This window comes from Oncorhynchus mykiss, chromosome 15 (genome assembly GCF_013265735.2).
Source record: "Oncorhynchus mykiss isolate Arlee chromosome 15, USDA_OmykA_1.1, whole genome shotgun sequence".
In the NCBI taxonomy this organism is placed as follows: domain Eukaryota; kingdom Metazoa; phylum Chordata; class Actinopteri; order Salmoniformes; family Salmonidae; genus Oncorhynchus; species Oncorhynchus mykiss.
The window spans coordinates 43,677,473-43,698,196 of NC_048579.1; the positions used below are offsets into that span (position 1 = coordinate 43,677,473).

At 41.9% G+C, this 20,724-nt stretch overlaps 1 protein-coding gene and 1 pseudogene across 5 annotated transcripts in view; both read left to right on the top strand.

Annotated features, from left to right (window-relative positions):
* LOC110490107 (lissencephaly-1 homolog B) overlaps positions 1–14,542 on the top strand; it is a 50,634-nt gene extending 36,092 nt beyond the window's left edge. For 4 of the 5 annotated variants that reach the window (XM_021563277.2, XM_021563280.2, XM_021563278.2 and 1 more), the window contains exons 6-11: positions 1,113–1,281; positions 10,569–10,671; positions 10,880–11,108; positions 12,690–12,791; positions 13,100–13,256; positions 13,431–14,046. In XM_021563277.2, the coding sequence (XP_021418952.1) occupies positions 1,113–1,281; positions 10,569–10,671; positions 10,880–11,108; positions 12,690–12,791; positions 13,100–13,256; positions 13,431–13,504 (834 nt within the window). In that variant the 3' untranslated portion in view covers positions 13,505–14,046. Of the gene's footprint in view, positions 1–1,112; positions 1,282–10,568; positions 10,672–10,879; positions 11,109–12,689; positions 12,792–13,099; positions 13,257–13,430 lie in introns of all 5 variants that reach the window. The other variant, XM_021563276.2, reaches the window with a different exon arrangement.
* A 4,197-nt stretch (positions 14,543–18,739) lies between these two features.
* Positions 18,740–20,346, top strand: LOC110490730 (annotated as a pseudogene).
* Positions 20,347–20,724: the final 378 nt, after the last annotated feature.

Sequence of the window (20,724 nt, forward strand, 5' to 3'; positions counted from 1 at the left end):
GGTTGAGACCGAGTTTGCGTCTCTCACATGGGTAGGCAGACCATTCCATAAAAATTGAGCTCTATAGGAGAAAGCCCTGCCTCCAGCTGTTTGCTTAGAAATTCTAGGGACAAGTAGGAGGCCTGCGTCTTGTGACCGTAACGTACGTGTAGGCATGTACGGCAGGACCAAATCAGAGAGATGGGTAGGAGCAAGGCCATGTAATGCTTTGTAGGTTAGCAGTAAAACCTTGCCTTGACAGGAAGCCAGTGGAGGGATTCTAGCACTGGAGTAATATGATCACATTTTGGGGTTCTAGTCAGGATTCTAGCAGCCGTATTTGGCACTAACTGAAGGTTATTTAGTGCTTTATCCGGGTAGCCGGAAAGTAGAGCATTGCAGTAGTCTAATCTAGAAGTAACAAAAGCATGGATTCATTTTTCTGCATCATTTTTGGACAGAAAGTTTCAGATTTTTTAAATGTTATGTAGATGGAAAAAAGCTGTCCTTGAAACAGTCTTGATATGTTCGTCAAAAGAGAGATCAGGGTCCAGATTAACGCTGAGGTCCTTCACAGTTTTATTTGAGACGACTGTAAAACCATTAAGATTAATTGTCAGATTCAACAGAATATCTCTTAGGGCTACCTGCCATCGTCCCTCGGAGACGAGGCCATTCCCAAAAATATTTCATACAATTTCATATTGCATTCAGTGTTTTGTTGTTCATTCAGCCTGTTCTCTTGCTTTTTCTCTCAATCTCCCTCACTCTTTTCTGCTGTGTCACTGCTTATCTACGTTGAGATGGGGTGATGCTCTGGTAACCAGGGGCAACGCTGGCAGAGCACCGAGTACTGTACCCTGGGATACATGCAAATCTTCTCCTGCTCTTTCTTTCACCGCCTTTCTCTCCTTTCTTTCGTTGTCTCTCTTTCCCTCTACTCTTTCTTTATATTTTTGTTGTCGTCTCTCCTTTCTTTTTCTCTCTCACTCATTTGCATTGGGTATGATTCCAATTTCCAAAACATTGTATGCTCATTTGCATTGATCCGGAGGATGTTTATTGTCATGTTGAAAAGGTTTCAAAGTGATATTAACTGACTGTGTGTTTGTAATGTGTGTGTATCTCTCTAGGTGTGGGACTATGAGGCAGGGGACTTTGAGCGGACACTGAAGGGCCATACAGACTCTGTCCAGGACATCTCCTTTGACCAGACGGGCAAGCTGCTGGCTTCCTGTTCTGCAGACATGACCATCAAGCTGTGGGACTTCCAGGGCTTCGAGTGCATCCGCACCATGCACGGTGAGGGGCTGAGTGTGTGTGTGTGTGTGTTCCTCCAAGTGGTATAACAGCATAACAAGCACTACCTACCTCAGGATTTATGTTTTGGCGCCGGACAATGTGACCAGCAAGATTAGAATTAACTGGACATCCATATGTATATACAGTAATAAAGCACTACTTCAAAATATAATATTATTTGCAAACTACTTGTCCTATAGGCTTTTTGTTTGAAAATGTTAGGCCTCTTCAATTGAGCCTAGGCATGAACATTTTTAATTAGGCCTAATAAATAACAAAACATGACTGTCTGCGAACAGCAGGGCCAGCAGGTCATGGCTTAAAGCGATCCAGCTTTTGTCAAATAACGTCATATTTGACTTTTCATTGCATGTTAGGATAATTAACATAACCGAATAATCCTAACCGACTAAGGCTAGGAAAAGGTAAGGGTAACGGAGTTGGGGTTATCTAAAATGCAAAGAAAATCTACTTTTGACGTTCATTTGACAAAAGCTGGATCCCTTCTAGCCATGATTGAGCCGTGGTATATGCCTAAAGGCCGAGATAATCAGGAGATACCTCACCACACCTTTTTGTTTACTCACAAAACCGGAGAGTAACCTCTGTCTGGTGAAGTCCACAAAGCATATTGCATGTGACAAACCGCTACAGCATGTCCTAAAGCCGGCATTTACCGGCTAACAGAAACCCTGACCTACCTACACTGTTAGTGTACTTACATGGTTCCTACCATAGAAATAGAATTCTAGCAGAATTCTAGCCCACCAATTAAGACAATCCACAGCCTCCCACCTAATATCGTACCGAAGCAGGGTTGATCTCAAATGAGTTTTGATTTATATCGCACTGAAGCCTCTGGAGATCACTTGACAGATGCTTTCCTCTCAAGTTTACCAATACCCAAGCTAACAGATGCAGTGAGAATGGGTCTTGATAAACCATTTACCACTTCAGAATTTTTACCGGGACCAGACGGGTTCTCAGCTGAATTTTAAGACATTTTCTAAACAACTCCGTCCACTACTAGCTTCAGCCTACTCCCACTGCTTTGATAAATCTCTATACCCCAGACTTTTTATCATGCCACTATATCACTCATCCTAAAGAAAGATAAGGACCCTCTCTTGCTTTTGGATTGGATATTAAGCTAAAACCCTAGCACTTACCTTCCATAATTAAAGGATTAATTAAAAACAGGCATTATTGTTCAAATTTGAGACACCTGTTTAATATTATACAGTGCATTCAGAAAGTATTCAGGTCCCTTGACTTATTCCACATTTTGTTATAATACAGCCTTTTTCTAAAATGGATGAAATGCATTTTTTCTCCCATCAATCTACACAAAATAACCCATAATGACAAAGTGAAAACGGGTTTTAAGACATTTTTGCAAAAAAATTAAATAATAATATTTACAAAAGTATTCAGACCCTTTGCAATGAGGGGCGGCAGGGTAGCCTAGTGGTTAGAGCGTTGGACTAGTAACCGGAAGGTTGTGAGTTCAAACCCCCGAGCTGACAAGGTACAAATCTGTCGTTCTGCCCCTGAACAGGCAGTTAACCCATTGTTCCTAGGCCGTCATTGAAAATAAGAATTTGTTCTTAACTGACTTGCCTGGTTAAATAAAGGTTAAATAAAAAAATAAAAAAATAAAAAGACTAGAAATTGAGCTCCGGTGCATCCTGTTTCCATTGATCATCCTTGATGTTTCTACAACTTGATTTGAGTCCATCTGTTCAATTGATTGGACATGATTTGGAAAGGCACACACCTGTCTATATAAGGTCTCACAGTTGACAGTGCATGTCAGAGCAAAAACCAAGTCATGAGGTCGAAGGAATTGTCCGTAGAGATCCGAGACAGGATTGTGTCGTGACACAGATCTGGGAAATGGTACCAAAAAATGTCTGCAGCATTGAAGATCCCCAAGAACACAGTGACCTCCATCATTCTTAAATGGAAGAAGTATGGAACCACCAAGACTCTTCATAGAGCTGGCCGCCCAGCCAAACTGAACAAACTATAGCCTTTCCATATCATGTCCAATCACTTGAATTTACCGCAGGCTCCCAAGTTGTTAAAACAGCTCAAGGATGATCAATGGAAACAGGATGAGCTCATTTTCGAGTCTCATATCAAAGGGTTTGAATACTTATGTAAATACCTTCTGTTTTTTTGTTTTTTTCTAAAAACCTGTTTGCGATGTCATTATGGGGTATTGTGTGTAGTTTGAATCGGGGGAAAATGTTTTTAAGACGTTTTTAGAATAAGTCTGTAACTTAACAAAAAGTGAGTCTGAATACTGGTTGTCTGTTACCTGCCATTTTAAAGACCTAAAGGCAACCTTTAAGAAGGTACTAGAACTTGACTTTGAGCGCTGGTTGCTTCTTCCCTTTTATCTGGATGCATAAATACTGTGAAAATTAATGTCTTACAAAGGTTTATCGCTGATTTCATTCTTTTTTTCTTTTCTTTTTTACAATATACACATGCAACAAGTTCAAAGATTTTACTGAGTAACAGTTCATATTCAGTGGCAAGAAAAAGTATGACCCTTTTGGATTGACCTGGATTTCTGCATAAATTGGTCATCAAATGTGATCTGATCACAACAATAGACAAACATAGTGTGCTTAAACTAATAACACACACATTATTAACTATATTGAAAACATAATTTAAACATTCACAGTGTAGGTTGGAAAAAGTATGTGAACCCCTTTTTATTTTATTTTTTTTACCTTTATTTAACCAGGCAAGTCAGTTAAGAACAAATTCTTATTTTCAATGACGGCCTGGGAACAGTGGGTTAACTGCCTGTTCAGGGGCAGAACGACAGATTTGTACCTTGTCAGCTCGGGGGTTTGAACTCGCAACCTTCCGGTTACTAGTCCAACGCTCTAACCCCTAGGCTAATGACTTCTCCAAAACCTAATTGGAGTCAGGAGTCCGCTAACCTGGAGTCCAATCAATGAGACGAGAATGTAGATGCTGCCTTGCACTATAAAAAACACTCACAAAACTTGAGTTTGCTATTCACGAGGCGTTGCCTGATGTGAACCATCTCAGAAGACCTAAGATTAAGAATTGTTGACTTGCATAAAGCTGGAAAGGGTTACAAAATTATCTCTAAAAGCTTTGATGTTCATCAGTCCACGGCAAGACAAATTGCCTGTAAATGGTGAAAGTTCAACACTGTTGCTACTCTCCCTAGGAGTGGCCGTCCTGCAAAGATGACTGCAAGAGCAGAATGCTAAATGAGGTTAATAAGAATCCTAGTGTCAGCTAAAGACTTACAGAAATCTCTGGAACATGCTAACATCTCTGTTAACGAGTCTACGATACGTAAAACACTAAACAAGAATGGTGTTCATTGGAGGACACCACGGAAGAAGCCACTGCTGTCCAAAAAAAACATTGCTGCACGTCTGAAGTTTGCAAAAGAGCATCTGGATGTTCCACAGTGCTACTGGCAAATTATTCTGTGGACAGATGAAACTACAGTTGAGTTGTTTGGAAGGAACACACACCACTATGTGTGGAGGAAAAAATGGCACAGCACTCCAACAACAAAACCTCATCCCAACTGTAAAGTTTGGTGGATGGAGCATCATGTTTTGGGGCTGCTTTGCTGCCTCAGGGCCTGGACAGCTTGCTATCAATGAAATGCATTTCCAAGTTTATCAAGACATTTTGCAAGAGAATGTTAGGCTATCTGTCCGCCAATTGAAGCTCAACAAAAGTTGGGTGATGCAACAGGACAACAACACAAAAGTAAATCAACAACAGAATATCTTCAATAGAAGAAAATACGCCTTCTGCAGTGGCCCAGTCAGTCCTGACCTCAACCCGATTTGAGATGCTGTGGCATGACCTCGAGAGCAGTTCACACCAGACATCTCAAGAATATTGCTAAACTGAAACGGTTTTGTAAAGAGGAATGGTCCAAAATTCCTTCTGACCGCTGTGCAGGTCTGATCCACAACGGCAGAAAACGTTTGGTTGAGGTTATTGCTGCCAAGGGAGGGTCAACCAGTTATTAAATCCAAAAGTTCACATACCCTGCACTGTGAATGTTTACACTGTGTGTTCAATAAAGACAAACATATATAATTGTTTTTATTAGTTTAAGCAGACTGTGTTTGTCTAATGTTGTGACCTACATGATAATCCAATCAAATGTTATGACCAATTTATGCAGAACTCCAGGTATTTCTACAGGGTTCACATACTTGCTCTTGCCACTGTACATAAATAAGTCAATTGAAATAAGTTACTTATGTGAAATCCATAGATTAGGGTCTGACTGATAATACAGATATACCTCTGGTCACAGATACCGTAAAAAAATAAACAAGTAGGGGCGTGGATCAGAAAACCAGTCATCTGATGTGACCACCATTTGCCTCATGCAGTGTGACACATCTACTTCGCATCTCAGGCTGTTGATTGCGGAATGTTGTCCCTCTCTTCAATGGCTGTGCCAAGTTGTTGAATATTGGCGGGAACTGGAATGCGCTGTTGTATACGTTGATCCAGAGCATCCCAAACATGCTCAATGGGTGACATGTCTGGTGAGTATGAAGGACATGGAAGAACTGGGACATTTTCAGCTTGACACGGGGCCGTGCATTATTATGCTGAAAAATGTGATGGCGGCAGATGAATGGCATGACAATGTGCCTCCAGAAATTATTTAGTTGTGCAAACCCACAGTTTCATCAGCTGTCTGGGTGGCTGGTCTTGGATGCTTCCGAAAATGAAGAAGCCTGATTGGAGGTCCTGGGTTGGCGTGGTTACACGTGGTCTGCAGTTGTGAGGCCGGTTGGACGTGCTGACAAATTCTCTAAAACGACTTTTTAGGCAGAGAAATTAACATAATTATCTGGCAACATCTCTGGTGGCCATTCCTGCAGTCAGCATGCCAATTGCACACTCCCTCAACTTGAGACAGCTGTGGCATTGTGTTGTGTGCATATTTTTGCAGCCTTTTATTGTCCATAGCACAAGGTGCACCTGTGTAATGATCATGCTGTTAAATCACCTTCTTGATATTCCACACCTGTCACGTGTTGCATTTATATTTTAGTTCAGTATATATGGAGAAATGTTGCAATCATGATTTGTTATCTGTAATGATTATGATAAATTAGGTGTTTGTTGCGCACTGTTGGCATAGGTCTAAATACGCAAACTTTTTTTCTTCAATGTGGGCCTGTTCTAAATATTATATTTGTTTTCATTCGAGTACTTGAATATATGTACTGAACAGGTCAAAAAAAACTGTTGAATGCCCATCCCTATTTTGGCCAAGTGTTTTTTCAACATTGTCTGTAATTTTTGGAGTCCGTGTATAATTGTGCCCCTGCTGGCCTTTTTTTGGTCCACCACCTACTGGTTTAATGGTGTCCAGGCCAGTGCAGCTGGTTTTTCTATAAGATACTTGTAGTTCTTGAGTGGAAAAAGGTCCACCCTCCATTGCAGTCAATGGCTGCAGTATTTGATTGACTTTTTAAAACTGGAAAAATATGTTATTTATAAAAAGGGAAAACAATTGTATTTCATTCCACAGTAGACCTACTAAGACCAAACCCTCCTTTCGACTTTTGACATTAGTTAATTTATTTTCAAATATTTAATTTGCCTCCATTATGTGTGGATGGCTTGGTCCCGCTGAGAATCTGCTACCATACCTGTCCATACATCTTTGAGCTGTGCTTCTTGGTCCTTGCCCTCGGGACCCATCAAACCTTTCATTGGAGTTCGATGTATGAAAGGGGGGGGGGGGGGGGGTGCACCCCTTTCGGTCCCCGGGACAACAGAAGCACTGCCGTCTAACAATGTGAAAATGTCCAAATCCTTACATGTACATAACCCATCTAAAGATACAGTGCATTTGGAAAGTATTCCGACCATCCTGAGCGTCATAGCAAAGGGTCTGAATACTTATTTACGTAAGGTATTTTTTTAATACGTTTCTAAAAACCTGTTTTTGCTTTGTCATTATGGGATATTGTGGCGATTCAGGAAAAACGTATTTTATCCATTTCAGAATAGGGCAGTAACGTAGGAATGTTGAAAAATTCAAGGGGTCTGAATACTTTCCGAATGCATTGTATCTAACTGAAGTTATCTGAAATTGTAAACCATGAAATATGTGTTATTTTTATACAGTGGGGAGAACAAGTATTTGATACACTGCCGATTTTTCAGGTTTTCCTACTTACAAAGCATGTAGAGGTCTAATTTTTTATCATAGGTACACTTCAACTGTGAGAGATGGACTCTAAAACAAAAATCCAGAAAATCACATTGTATGATTTTTAAATAATTAATTAGCATTTTATTTATTACACTTCAACTGTGAAATGCAAATTAATTACTTAAAAATCATACAATGTGATTTTCTGGATTTTTGTTTTAGATTCCGTCTCTCACAGTTGAAGTGTACCTATGATAAAAAATTAGACCTCTACATGCTTTGTAAGTAGGAAAACCTGCAAAATCGGCAGTGTATCAAATACTTGTTCTCCCCACTGTATACATACACATACAGTACCAGTCAAAAGTTTGGAACACACCTACTCATTCCAGGGTTTCTTTACTGTTTTCTGCAATATAGAATAATAGTGAAGACATCAACACTATGAAATAGCACACATGGAATCAAACAAATCAAAATATATTTTAGATTCTTCAAAGTAGCCACCCTTTGCCTTGATGACAGCTTTGCACACTCTCTCAACCAGCTTCATGAGGAATGCTTTTCCAACAGTCTTGAAGGAGTTCCCACATATGCTGAGCACTGGCTGCTTTTCCTTCACTCTTTGGTCCAACTCATCCCAAACCATCTCAATTGGGTTGGGTGATTGTGGAGGCCAGGTCATCTGATGCAGCACTCCATCAATCTCTCCTTATTGGTGAAATAGCCCTAACACAGCCTGGCGGTGTGTTTTGGGTCATTTGTCCTGTTGAAAAACAAATGATAGTCCCACTAAGCGCAAATCAGATGGGATGGCGTATCGCTGCAGAATGCTGTGGTAATCATGCTGGTTAAGTGTGCCTTGAATTCTACAGCATACAATGGCATCCAACTTTGTGGCAACAGTTTGGGGAAGGCACTTTCTGTTTCAGCATGATGATGCCCCGTGCACAAAGCGAGGTCCAAAGATAAATGGTTTGTTGAAAATCGGTGTGGAAGAACTTGACTGGTCTGCACAGAGACCTGACCTCAACCCCATCGAACACCTTTGGGATGAATTGGAACGTCGACAGCGAGCCAGGCCTAATCATCCGACATCAGTGCGGGACCTCACTAAGGTTCTTGTGGCTGAATGGAAGCAAGTCCCCGCAGCAACATTTCAACATCTAGTGGAAAGCCTTCCCAGAAGAGTAGAGGCTGTTATAGCAGCAAAGGGGGGACCAACTCCATATTAATGCCCATGATATTGGAATTAAATGTTCGAGCATTTGTCCTTATACTTTGGTCATGTAGTGTACAGTGCCTTGCGAAAGTATTCGGCCCCCTTGAACTGTTTTAACCTTTTGCCACATTTCAGGCTTCAAACATAAAGATATAAAACTGTATTTTTTTGTGAAGAATCAACAACAAGTGGGACACAATCATGAAGTGGAACGACATTTATTGGATATTTCAAACTTTTTTAACAAATCAAAAACTGAAAAATTGGGCGTGCAAAATTATTCAGCCCCCTTAAGTTAATACTTTGTAGCGCCACCTTTTACTGCGATTACAGCTGTAAGTCGCTTGGGGTATGTCTCTATCAGTTTTGCACATCGAGAGACTGACATTTTTTCCCATTCCTCCTTGCAAAACAGCTCGAGCTCAGTGAGGTTGGATGGAGAGCATTTGTGAACAGCAGTTTTCAGTTCTTTCCACAGATTCTCGATTGGATTCAGGTCTGGACTTTGACTTGGCCATTCTAACACCTGGATATGTTTATTTTTGAACCATTCCATTGTAGATTTTGCTTTATGTTTTGGATCATTGTCTTGTTGGAAGACAAATCTCTGTCGCAGTCTCAGGTCTTTTGCAGACTCCATCAGGTTTTCTTCCAGAATGGTCCTGTATTTGGCTCCATCCATCTTCCCATCAATTTTAACCATCTTCCCTGTCCCTGCTGAAGAAAAGCAGGCCCAAACCATGATGCTGCCACCACCATGTTTGACAGTGGGGATGGTGTGTTCAGCTGTGTTGCTTTTACGCAAAACATAACGTTTTGCATTGTTGCCAAAAAGTTCAATTTTGGTTTCATCTGACCAGAGCACCTTCTTCCACATGTTTGGTGTCTCCCAGGTGGCTTGTGGCAAACTTTAAACAACACTTTATGGATATCTTTAAGAAATGGCTTTCTTCTTGCCACTCTTTCATAAAGGCCAGATTTGTGCAATATACGACTGATTGTTGTCCTATGGACAGAGTCTCCCACCTCAGCTGTAGATCTCTGCAGTTCATCCAGAGTGATCATGGGCCTCTTGGCTGCATCTCTGATCAGTCTTCTCCTTGTATGAGCTGAAAGTTTAGAGGGACGGCCAGGTCTTGGTAGATTTGCAGTGGTCTGATACTCCTTCCATTTCAATATTATCGCTTGCACAGTGCTCCTTGTGATGTTTAAAGCTTGGGAAATCTTTTTGTATCCAAATCCGGCTTTATACTTCTTCACAACAGTATCTCGGACCTGCCTGGTGTGTTCCTTGTTCTTCATGATGCTCTCTGCGCTTTTAACGGACCTCTGAGACTATCACAGTGCAGGTGCATTTATACGGAGACTTGATTACACACAGGTGGATTGTATTTATCCTCATTAGTCATTTAGGTCAACATTGGATCATTCAGAGATCCTCACTGAACTTCTGGAGAGAGTTTGCTGCACTGAAAGTAAAGGGGCTGAATAATTTTTCACGCCCAATTTTTCAGTTTTTGATTTGTTAAAAAAGTTTGAAATATCCAATAAATGTCGTTCCACTTCATGATTGTGTCCCACTTGTTGTTGATTCTTCACAAAAAAATACAGTTTTATCTCTTTATGTTTGAAGCCTGAAATTTGGCAAAAGGTCGCAAAGTTCAAGGGGGCCGAATACTTTCGCAAGGCACTGTATGTATGAAACATGACCTGAAATCCCTGAATAAATATTTCTAAAAAGAAATAGAATTATTCTATATAATTTGGTTACTACTATGTAATTACTGTAAAGTGGAACTGTTTCTTTTGTATTAAGTTTACTGATATCTCTTTCCCTCTCTCCGCCGTCTGTTTCAGGTCATGACCATAACGTGTCGTCTGTAGCCATCATGCCCAACGGAGACCACATAGTCTCCGCCTCCAGAGACAAGACCATCAAAATGTGGGAGGTGGCCACTGGGTGAGACACACAAACACACTTATCGAATGATGTAAAAAGGGCTTTATAAATACATTTGATTGACTTCTCACTTATCAGGTGCTGAAATACTTAATCTCATGTTTTATTAATCTAGTGGCAGACACATTCTGGTGTTGCAAAATGTCTCGTATATGAGTGTTGCTGTAGTAGTGAATGTATATAACTCTTGAGTGTTTTCTTTCTCTAGGTATTGTGTAAAGACATTTACAGGCCACAGGGAGTGGGTGAGGATGGTCCGGCCCAACCAGGATGGTTCTCTTATCGCCAGCTGTTCCAACGACCAGACGGTGCGTGTGTGGGTGGCCACCTCCAAGGAGTGTAAGGCTGAGCTGCGAGAGCATGAACACGTGGTGGAGTGTATCGCCTGGGCCCCCGATACCGCTCACCCTACCATCCTGGAGGCTACCAGCTCGGAGGTGAGGAGAACCTCTATGTACACACACTAACCCTAATCCTGACTCAGTAACCCAGCGTTTCCCAAACTCTGTCCTGGGGACCCCAAGGGTTGCACATTTTGTTTTTCACCTAGCACTACACAGTTGATTCAAACTAATCAATTAATCATCATGCTTTCATTATTTGAATCAGCGGTATAGTGCTAGAGCAGAAAACAAAGCATGCACCCCTTGTGATCCCCAGGACCGAGTTTGGGAAACACTGCAGTAACCCTATTTGTGACCCGTTTCAGGAAACTTGGCGTATGTCGCAAGTATCAACTTCACAAGAGAGCCATTTGAATGTTATTCATTTTTTATCAAAATGCTTTTTTGGGCAGAAATACCATCTTGAACATGTAAACTTTCATGTGCCTTAATAACAAACTTGTATGCCATCTGTAAATACGAATACAATTGTTACATTACAAGCCTTGTTGATTAAGCACACAGAAAAATCCAGCAACCTTCCCACTAGCCATTATTGACTGAGATAATGAGTGGGCTGGACATGCAGAAAGAGGAGTTTGAATTGGTCTGCCATATAGAAGGCTTCGGTCTATTTGAGCTGGTCAGTCTGTGTTGGTAATCCTGTCGAACGCAGCTTTTTTTAAATGTATTGTGTAGTGGAGCTGCATAAGTGTTGCTCTCCACTTCCTGGAGGATCAAGTTTTGAAATCAGTGGAATTAGAGTATGATAGTTAAAGAGATGGAGGAAACACCTGTCTCCGGATTACATCACCAAACTAAGGGCAACCGTGGTATGGTCTTCATGACAGGGAGACACGTCCATGCACGATGATGTATACAGGTAAGATAGTCTAGCTAGCTATGTTTTCAGATATTAATTTTCACATTTTGACAGAAAGTGGTTGAACTTTCAAAGCAGAATTACTTTCCCATTGTTCCACAAAAAATCAGTGTATGATGTACCATTTTGTCTCTACTATCCAATGTAAAAAAACACAATTTAAAATGTTGCTACATAAGACCAAATCCAGATGGTGAGTCACATTTGGTTAGGGTTGCAAAGATTTGGTAACTCTACCAAAATTCCCAGGTTTACCAGAAATCCTGGTTGGACGATTTCCAGAATCAGGCAGGAATAAGCAGGAAATCCGTAAGCCTCCAACCAGGGTGTCTGTGAAACCTGGAATTTAAAGACTCTCTGGTGGTGTCTTTGAAAACCAGTGAACATAGTACCAGAGCTCAACCAATAAGATAGCAGATTTTTTTTAAAGGCATATTTTTGGCGCTTTATTGGATAGAGAAGAGACAGTAGAACGATGATTTTTGGTGCAATAGCAGTGGGCTGGATTCAAATCCATGTGACAGCGGTAAATGTGATCCAGAGGCCAATAGGCCACAAGATTGCAGGATTTTAACCAGGAGAAATGAAAAGGGCAGCTAGTGTCAAACCATTCTGTAACCCTCCGTAATTATCTAGATATTAATTTCAAAACCTTGGGTACTTTTGTAGGTTAACAATGTAACGGTGCATACACACTTGTTTTTAAATGATGAGCATATTCTCTCTCCCCCTCCTTCTTTCTCTCTCTGTAGAGTAAGAAGAATGGGAAGTCTGGTCCGTTCCTTCTCTCTGGCTCTAGAGATAAGACCATCAAGATGTGGGACATCAGCACTGGCATGTGCCTTATGACTCTGGTGAGTGTGTGTGTGTGTGTGTGTGTTACCTCCTAATCAGGTAACCCGATTGGTTTCCAGTGTTTTTTTTTCACAGGTTGGTCTAGTACAGTGTTTCCCAACGCCGGTCCTCAAGTACCCCCAACCGTACACATTTTCATTGTAGCCCCAGACAAACACACCTCATTCAACTCAAGGGTTTGATGATTAAGTTGAATCGGGTGTGCTTGTTTGGGCATACAATAAAACATGTACTGTTGGGGGTACTCGAGGACTGGAGTTGGGAAACACTGGTGTAGTGTGTGTAACGTGTTCTATCCTCCGTCTAGGTGGGTCATGATAACTGGGTGCGTGGTGTGTTGGTGCACCCTGGAGGCAGGTTCATAGTGAGCTGTGCTGATGATAAGACTCTGAGGATCTGGGACTACAAGAACAAGCGCTGCATGAAGACCCTGTGTGCCCACGAACACTTTGTTACCTCTCTGGGTAAGAGTGTGTTTGTATCCACGTGTCTGTGGGCATTCCCTCACATTGTTGTACGTCTCGTCACAACCACCTGTTTCTGTGTGTAATCTCCAACACACTTCTGCCAGTTCCACAGTTCTGCCTCCACCCAGTCCATCTTCCATTGTCTCTTACATCTGTATCTCTGTCTTCCAGATATGCACCGGACTGCTCCATACGTGGTAACAGGCAGCGTTGATCAGACAGTCAAAGTGTGGGAGTGTCGCTGAGTCTGCCCTGCAACCTCCCTATCCTCATCCTCCTCTCTACCCCACAACCACCTCTTTTCCCAAAAACTCACCGCAGCCTCCTCCTTTATCCCCCCCAAACAGCGCCCTATAACCCCCCCCTATCCTACCCTGTCTCTTTGACACTCACCTAAGCCCCAACTCTCGCACTCCATACCATGGTTACCCAGGCTCTCCGCCCTGCCCTGTTCAAATAAATATTGTCCTTTTATGTAAATTATTCTGGATATAGAGTACGCTTAATAAATGTTACACACTAACACACACATTCTCTCTCACACACACACTAAAAGAGAAAAGTATTCCTTGCATGGTGAATTCACCCAAAACTTGTATACTGTAAATTTGCATACCGTTGTCATGACGTCCTGATGGGGGGGTAAATGGTTTGTGTTCTGTCCCAGTGGATGCTGGGTAATTGTGACACAGTGCACGCAACCCAATCACGTATGTCCTTTAAGGGTTTTATTTAGTATCTTGCCTCCGCTGTTATAGTCTGACGCTACCTGGGAGAGAGGGAAGGAGAGGAGTGTGAAAGAAGGAAGAGAGGATGAAGTGGGGAGGAGAAGGAGTAGAATACAAGATGTGGGGGGGGGGAGCGGGGGACATAAAATAGAAATTAACATTTAGTCCTTTAGTTGAAGTGACAAAGTGTGTGCGCGTTTGTTCATCTGCGTGCGTGCAATGCGTACTGTACGTGTGTACATAGGATAACCTCTTATCATTATCTCTCTCTCTCTGTGTGGTCGTCTGTTTATACAGATGTAGAGAAGTGTGGAGGCAAGGCTTCTTTCCCTCTGTTTTTACTCCCTCTCTTTCTGACTGACCGACTGGCTTCTAGTAGCTACTCATAGGAGTATGCTCACTAAGTTCTGTGCGCTCGCTATTTCTCTCTTTTCATATACACATACACTCATACTCACACAGATGCACATACACACGCACAGTAAAATTGTGTATCAATATATCTGGATGTCATTGTTTGCACCATAATTAAAAAATAAAAATCTGTAAATACAACATTGGCCTTGTTTTTTTTATTTTTTTTAAAATCAATGTTGTACAAGTTTTGCACAGCTTCAGGACGCCAAACTATAGTACCGGCCAAGTTTGGACACCTACTCATTTATGCGTTTTTCTTTATTTGTACTATTTTCTACATTGTAGAATAATATTGAAGACATCAAAACTATGAAATAACACATGGAATCATGTAGTAACCAAAAACGTGTTAAACAAATCAAAATATATTTTAGTTTCTTCAAAGTAGCCACCCTTTGCCTTGATGACAGCTTTGCACACTCTTGACATTCTCTCAACCAGCTTCACCTGAAATGCTTTTCCAACAGTCTCGAAGGAGTTCCCACATATGCTGAGCACTTATTGGCTGCTTTTCCTTAGTCCCACTCAGTGCAAACCAGATGGGGTATCGTATCGCTGCAGAATGCTTTGGTAGTGTAATGGGAATTTCAATGTTTGTGCTTTTCTTAAAACTCATTTCTGTGTTCTAATAACCAATGGATGTGTTCATGCAAGTGACTGATTTAACAAATCCTCACTTAACAGTATCTGGAATTTGGCAGTACGCCCAGACCTTATTTTGAGAACGAGAACAAAATATATCTGTTTCAAGGTCTCGGCTTGGAGAGAAGAAGCCTTGTGCGGTATTGGTCTGTCACATGTTATGAAACAAAACGGTAATGATTAATGAATTATGCTAAATCATGCATATATATAACTTGTCTGTGTATAGCCGTATATAAGACAACTGCTGGGTTTGCCTAAAGTGAGCTCCTGATTTACATGTACCATGCTGCATTGAGTTGATTGGAACCTCTCCAGCGCACTGACCAATAAAGGATGATTCATTTAAGATTGACTTTGAGTGTCCCTGTGTAAGAATTTCCATGACCGTAGCCATACTGGTTATGTGTGCCTTGAATTCTAAATAAATCACTGACAGAGTCACTAGCAAAGCACCATCACACCACCACTTTGTAGCAATTTGACCATGAAGGCCTGATTCACGCAGTCTCCTCTGAACAGTTGATTTTGAGATGTGTCTGTTACTTAAACTTTGTGACGCATTTACAGTGGGGCAAAAAAGTATTTAGTCAGCCACCAATTGTTTAAGTTCTCCCACTTAAAAAGATGAGAGAGGCCTGTAATTTTCATCATAGGTACACTTCAACTATGACAGACAAAATGAGAAACAAAATCCAGAAAATCATATTGTAGGATTTTTAATGAATTGATTTGCCAATTATGGTGGAAAATAAGTATTTGGTCACCTACAAACAAGCAAGATTTCAGGCTCTCACAGACCTGTAACTTCTTATTTAAGAGGCTCCTCTGTCCTCCAATCGTTACCTGTATTAATGGCACCTGTTTTACCTTGTTATCAGTATAAAAGACACCTGTCCACAACCTCAAACAGTCACACTCCAAACTCCACTATGGCCAAGACCAAAGAGCTGTCAAAGAACACCAGAAACAAAATTGTAGACCTGCACCAGGCTGGGAAGACTGAATCTGCAATAGGTAAGCAGCTTGGTTTGAAGAAATCAACTGTGGGAGCAATTATTAGGAAATGGAAGACATACAAGACCACTGGTAATCTCCCTCGATCTGGGGCTCCACGCAAGATCTCACCCCGTGGGGTCAAAATGATCACAAGAACAGTGAGCAAAAATCCCAGAACCACACGGGGGGACCTAGTGAATGACCTGCTGAGAGCTGGGACCAAAGTAACAAAGCCTACCATCAGCAAGGGCATTGAAGATGAAACGTGGCTGGGTCTTTCAGCATGACAATGATCCCAAACACACCGCCCGGGCAACAAATGAGTGGCTTCGTAAGAAGCATTTCAAGGTCCTGGAGTGGCCTAGCCAGTCTCCAGATCTCAACCCCATAGAAAATCTTTGGAGGGAGTTGAAAGTCCGTGCTGCCCAGCAACAGCCCCAAAACATCACTGCTCTAGAGGAGATCTGCATGGAGGAATGGGCCAAAATACCAGCAACAGTGTGTGAAAACCTTGTGAAGACATACAGAAAACGTTTGACCTCTGTCATTGCCAACAAAGGGTATATAACAAAGTATTGAGATAAACTTTTGTTATTGACCAAATATGTATTTTCCACCATAATTTGCAAATAAATTCATTAAAAATCCTACAATGTGATTTTCAGGATTTTTTTTTCTCATTTTGTCTGTCATAGTTGAAGTGTACCTATGATGAAAATTACAGGCCTCTTCTTTTTAAGTGGGATAACATGCACAATTGGTGGCTGACTAAATACTTTTTTGCCCCACTGTATTTAGGCTCCAGTCTGAGGTGCAGTTAATTGTCGATTTCTGAGGCTGGTAACTAATGAACTTCTCCTCTGCAGCAGAGGTAACTCTGGGTCTTCCTTTCCGGTGGCGGTCCTCATGAGAGCCAGTTTCATCATAGCGCTTTATGGTTTTTGCGACTGCACTTGCACTTTTAAGAAACTGTCATTTCTCTGTTATTTGAGCTGTTCTTGCCATAATATGGACTTGGTCTTTTACCAAATAGGGCTATCTTCTGTATACCACCCCTACCTTGTCACAACACAACTGTTGGGCTCAAACGCATTAAGAAGGCAAGAAATTCCACAAATTCACTTTGAACAAGGCACACGTTAATTCTAATGCTTTCCAGGTGACTACCTCAATATTTGTATTTATTTATTTCACCTTTAACTATGCAAGTCAGTAAAGAACAAATTCTTATTTACAATGATGGCCTAAAATGCCTCATGAAGCTTGCGAAAATGCCAAGATTGTACAAAGCTGGCATCCAGTCAAAGGGTGGCTACTTTGAAGAATCTCAAATATAAAATATATTTTGATTTGTTGAACACTTTTTTTGGTTACTACGTGATTCCATATGTGTTATTTTATAGTTTTGATGTCTTCACTACTATTCTGCAATGTAGAAAATAGTAAAACATTAAGAAAAACCCTTGAATGAGTGGGCGTGTCCAAATTTTCAGGTCACCTTATTAATAATGCACCGTTCACTGCTCAAACACACCTGCTCACTCCCTCCCTCACTCACCCACAGAGCTATTACTGTATCAAGGAGGACCGTATCTTGGCAACAGTTGCCACGACGGTGAATGCATGAGCACCTTTTGCAGCCTTTGTAAAGAGAGAGAGAGGTGGATTGTCAATCCCTAAGTCAACAACAGACTATGGGAGGCACACAGTACTATTCTATTCCACATCAGGTAACTGATGCGAGCAGTAGAATCGGATTTTAAAAAACGTTAAAATACACCGTATGGAACAGCGGGGACTGTGAAGAGACACACTCACAGGCACTGACGCGCATACATATGATAAGACACACTCTACAAACACGTACACATGGAAGAGTAGCTGCTGCCTTGGCATCTTGGCTAATGGGGATCCTTAATAAATACAAATACAATATTTTCTTCCTACAATTTTGTATCAAAAAGGGGAAATGGGAGGAGAGAACGGAGTAAAGGAGGTGGAGTTAAAATGAAGGATAGAGAGAAGATAGAAAGGGGATGAGAGGAAGGATGGAGTGTGAAGAGGTTAGAGGAGAGACACCTACCTAGACCCAGGTTGCCCTGAGTTGAACTCTGTTTCTCCAGAGAACCACTAGAACAGAAACTCTAGCCTACTTCTTTCTCCACACCCGCAACATTGTGAGACTAATCCCAGAGATAGTCCTGGTTTGTTGTCATACACATGCTAATTTGGTACAGTATTTATCAGTTGATTTGATTGTTATTTTGTCAGAACGGAGAACAACAGATTTGGCGTGTACGTGTCTGTCTGTGTCTATCCCCAGTTCATTCGCTTGTGCTCTTTCCCTGTCTCTTTCATGAATCTGTAGCATTTTCCTTCTGTCTCTATATTCTCTTTCTTGCTTGCTCTCATCTATATTGCTCTCTTCCCTCCCTTTAGTAGTGTCGGTGTTCAGTGTTAACGAGGAGGGTAAATGGCTGAACCATAAATATATCTGCACTCATCGATTGATCAGCACCTTTTCTGTCTGTAATCAACATGGAGGTAGAATATTTATATTAGTGAATCATGCATGGCTTTGGTATGTGTGCATTTTGTGGCTTTTTCTGAGGCCAATGTGCTCATTGAGTCTCACACACAAACGCTCACACACAAACACATACTCTTTCACACCTACATTGGTGGTAGGGGATAATGTCTGGGTTCAGTGTTAATGAGGAGGGTAAATGGCTTATCCATACGCACGTGTGTGTGTGTGTGTGTGTGTGTGTGTGTGTGTGTGTGTGTGTGTGTGTGTGTGTGTGTGTGTGTGTGTGTGTGTGTGTGTGTGTGTGAGAGAAAGAGAGAACGAGCGTGCAGTAAAGCTAGAGAAGCCCTTACGCACTTCTGAACAGTTGTTATGATTGGTCGAGACAGTCCGACTCTGTGATGAGAGCAGAGGGTATTCCACTGAGCTCTGTCCAATCACAGACTGTTACCATGCAGGGACACACACTGTACCAGCACATCCACACACACACACGCTGTACATGCATAGTCAACAACTCATATTGACACACACATGCATGTCCAACAACACACACACACACACACACACACTGGTTCCCTCGCTTGTGTTGAAACTCTGAGCCATCCCCCGAGTCTCAAAAATGACAACATTAGGGGTGAGCGTGTGGGAGGTGAGAGAAGTAGAAGAAGGAGTGAAAGAGAGTAGCTGGGAGCGACATAACGTAAAAGAGTTAGGGAGAGAGAAATAGAAAGTAAATGGTAGAGAAATAGAAAGTAAATGGTAGAGAGAGAGAGAGAGAGAGAGAGAGAGAGAGAGAGAGAGAGAGAGAGAGAGAGAGAGAGAGAAACAGAGAAACAGAGAGAGAGAGAGAGAGAGAGAGAGACAGAGAGAGAATGGCTGGCCATTGAGGTAGTATTGCAAGTGGCAACAACTACAAAAATGCTTTAACATCAAGACAATGACCATCCGATTTTTTACAAAGTAAATAAATGGGCAGTGAGATCCATTAGTGCTGCTTTCTGCTGTTGGTCATAGTGGTCGGGTAGGATGTGGAACGGCCGGGTCCATAGCAGATACCGAGGAGTTTGAGAAGTACCTGAATGAACGACTAGACTCCTTAGAAGTTGACCAGGAGGTGTGTGGAGCTTATATTTTAAAAGTAGGAGAGTGGTCTTAGCGGAGTTGCTAACAAGCAAATGATTCTGGGTTTTCAGGGATACAGCTAATTCACCCGAGCTTCCTTTTTTTTTGCTGAAAACCGGATGTGGGAACTCCGCTCAAGCGTTTTCTTGTACACCTGCTATGTTAGGTTAGGAGGAGAGTCACGAAAAGAAGGAGGACACACTGCTTGGAAGGCTATCTGCGCTTTTTTTGGAGGGCGAGAAACTTGAAGGCGTCTGCAGAGAGATCATCAGAATGTGGGTAGAGAGCTGTGCTCAGTCTGCAACCAAGAACAAATATGATATTGACGTATTGACCATTGCCAGTCGAATAGATTAGCAGGCGCAGATTGTGGTGAACCAGAAGTCCAGAAAGAGGAAATAAACTAAAGAAGCAATCCTGGCTCAATATGCCAATAGCTGCTTTCCCCCCCCAGTGGTGATAAATCCCTGTTAAACAACTCCAACATGGAGGAGGTCCTGAACAGGAGGAAGCAGCAGAGGGACCAGGCTAAGACTTACATAAGAAGAAAGAAACAGACAAGATACATAATGAAAAGGATAAACTAGCCAAGCAGGACAGGAAGTGCAAGGAAAAGAAACGCACACAAAAAGGGAAACACAAAAGATAAGAAAAACAAATGACACTTTGGGACACTGTCAGATGAAATGTTTTGTTCCCGAACAAAAACACGTCTATTTTTGCCTATCCCATAGGAGCACTATAGACATTAAGAGCAGATTAGCACTATTGCAAATATAAGATGACATCTTTATGTTGTCGAGCAGATGCCCCGCCCCCCTCTGTGTGACTGACAGATCCGGGCGCGAGGGAGCGCATGTAAATGAGCCGCGCTCGGGCGGAGCGGGTGCCCATGTGGACAGGCACCATGCCTTGTTGTTCTGTGCACTCATTGGCCAATTCGCAACGACATGTTTTAATGCGCTGCGGGCCAGGGGAAGGGCTAAACCCTGGAGAGCGGTCCCGAGTGGATCACACGGACGGAATC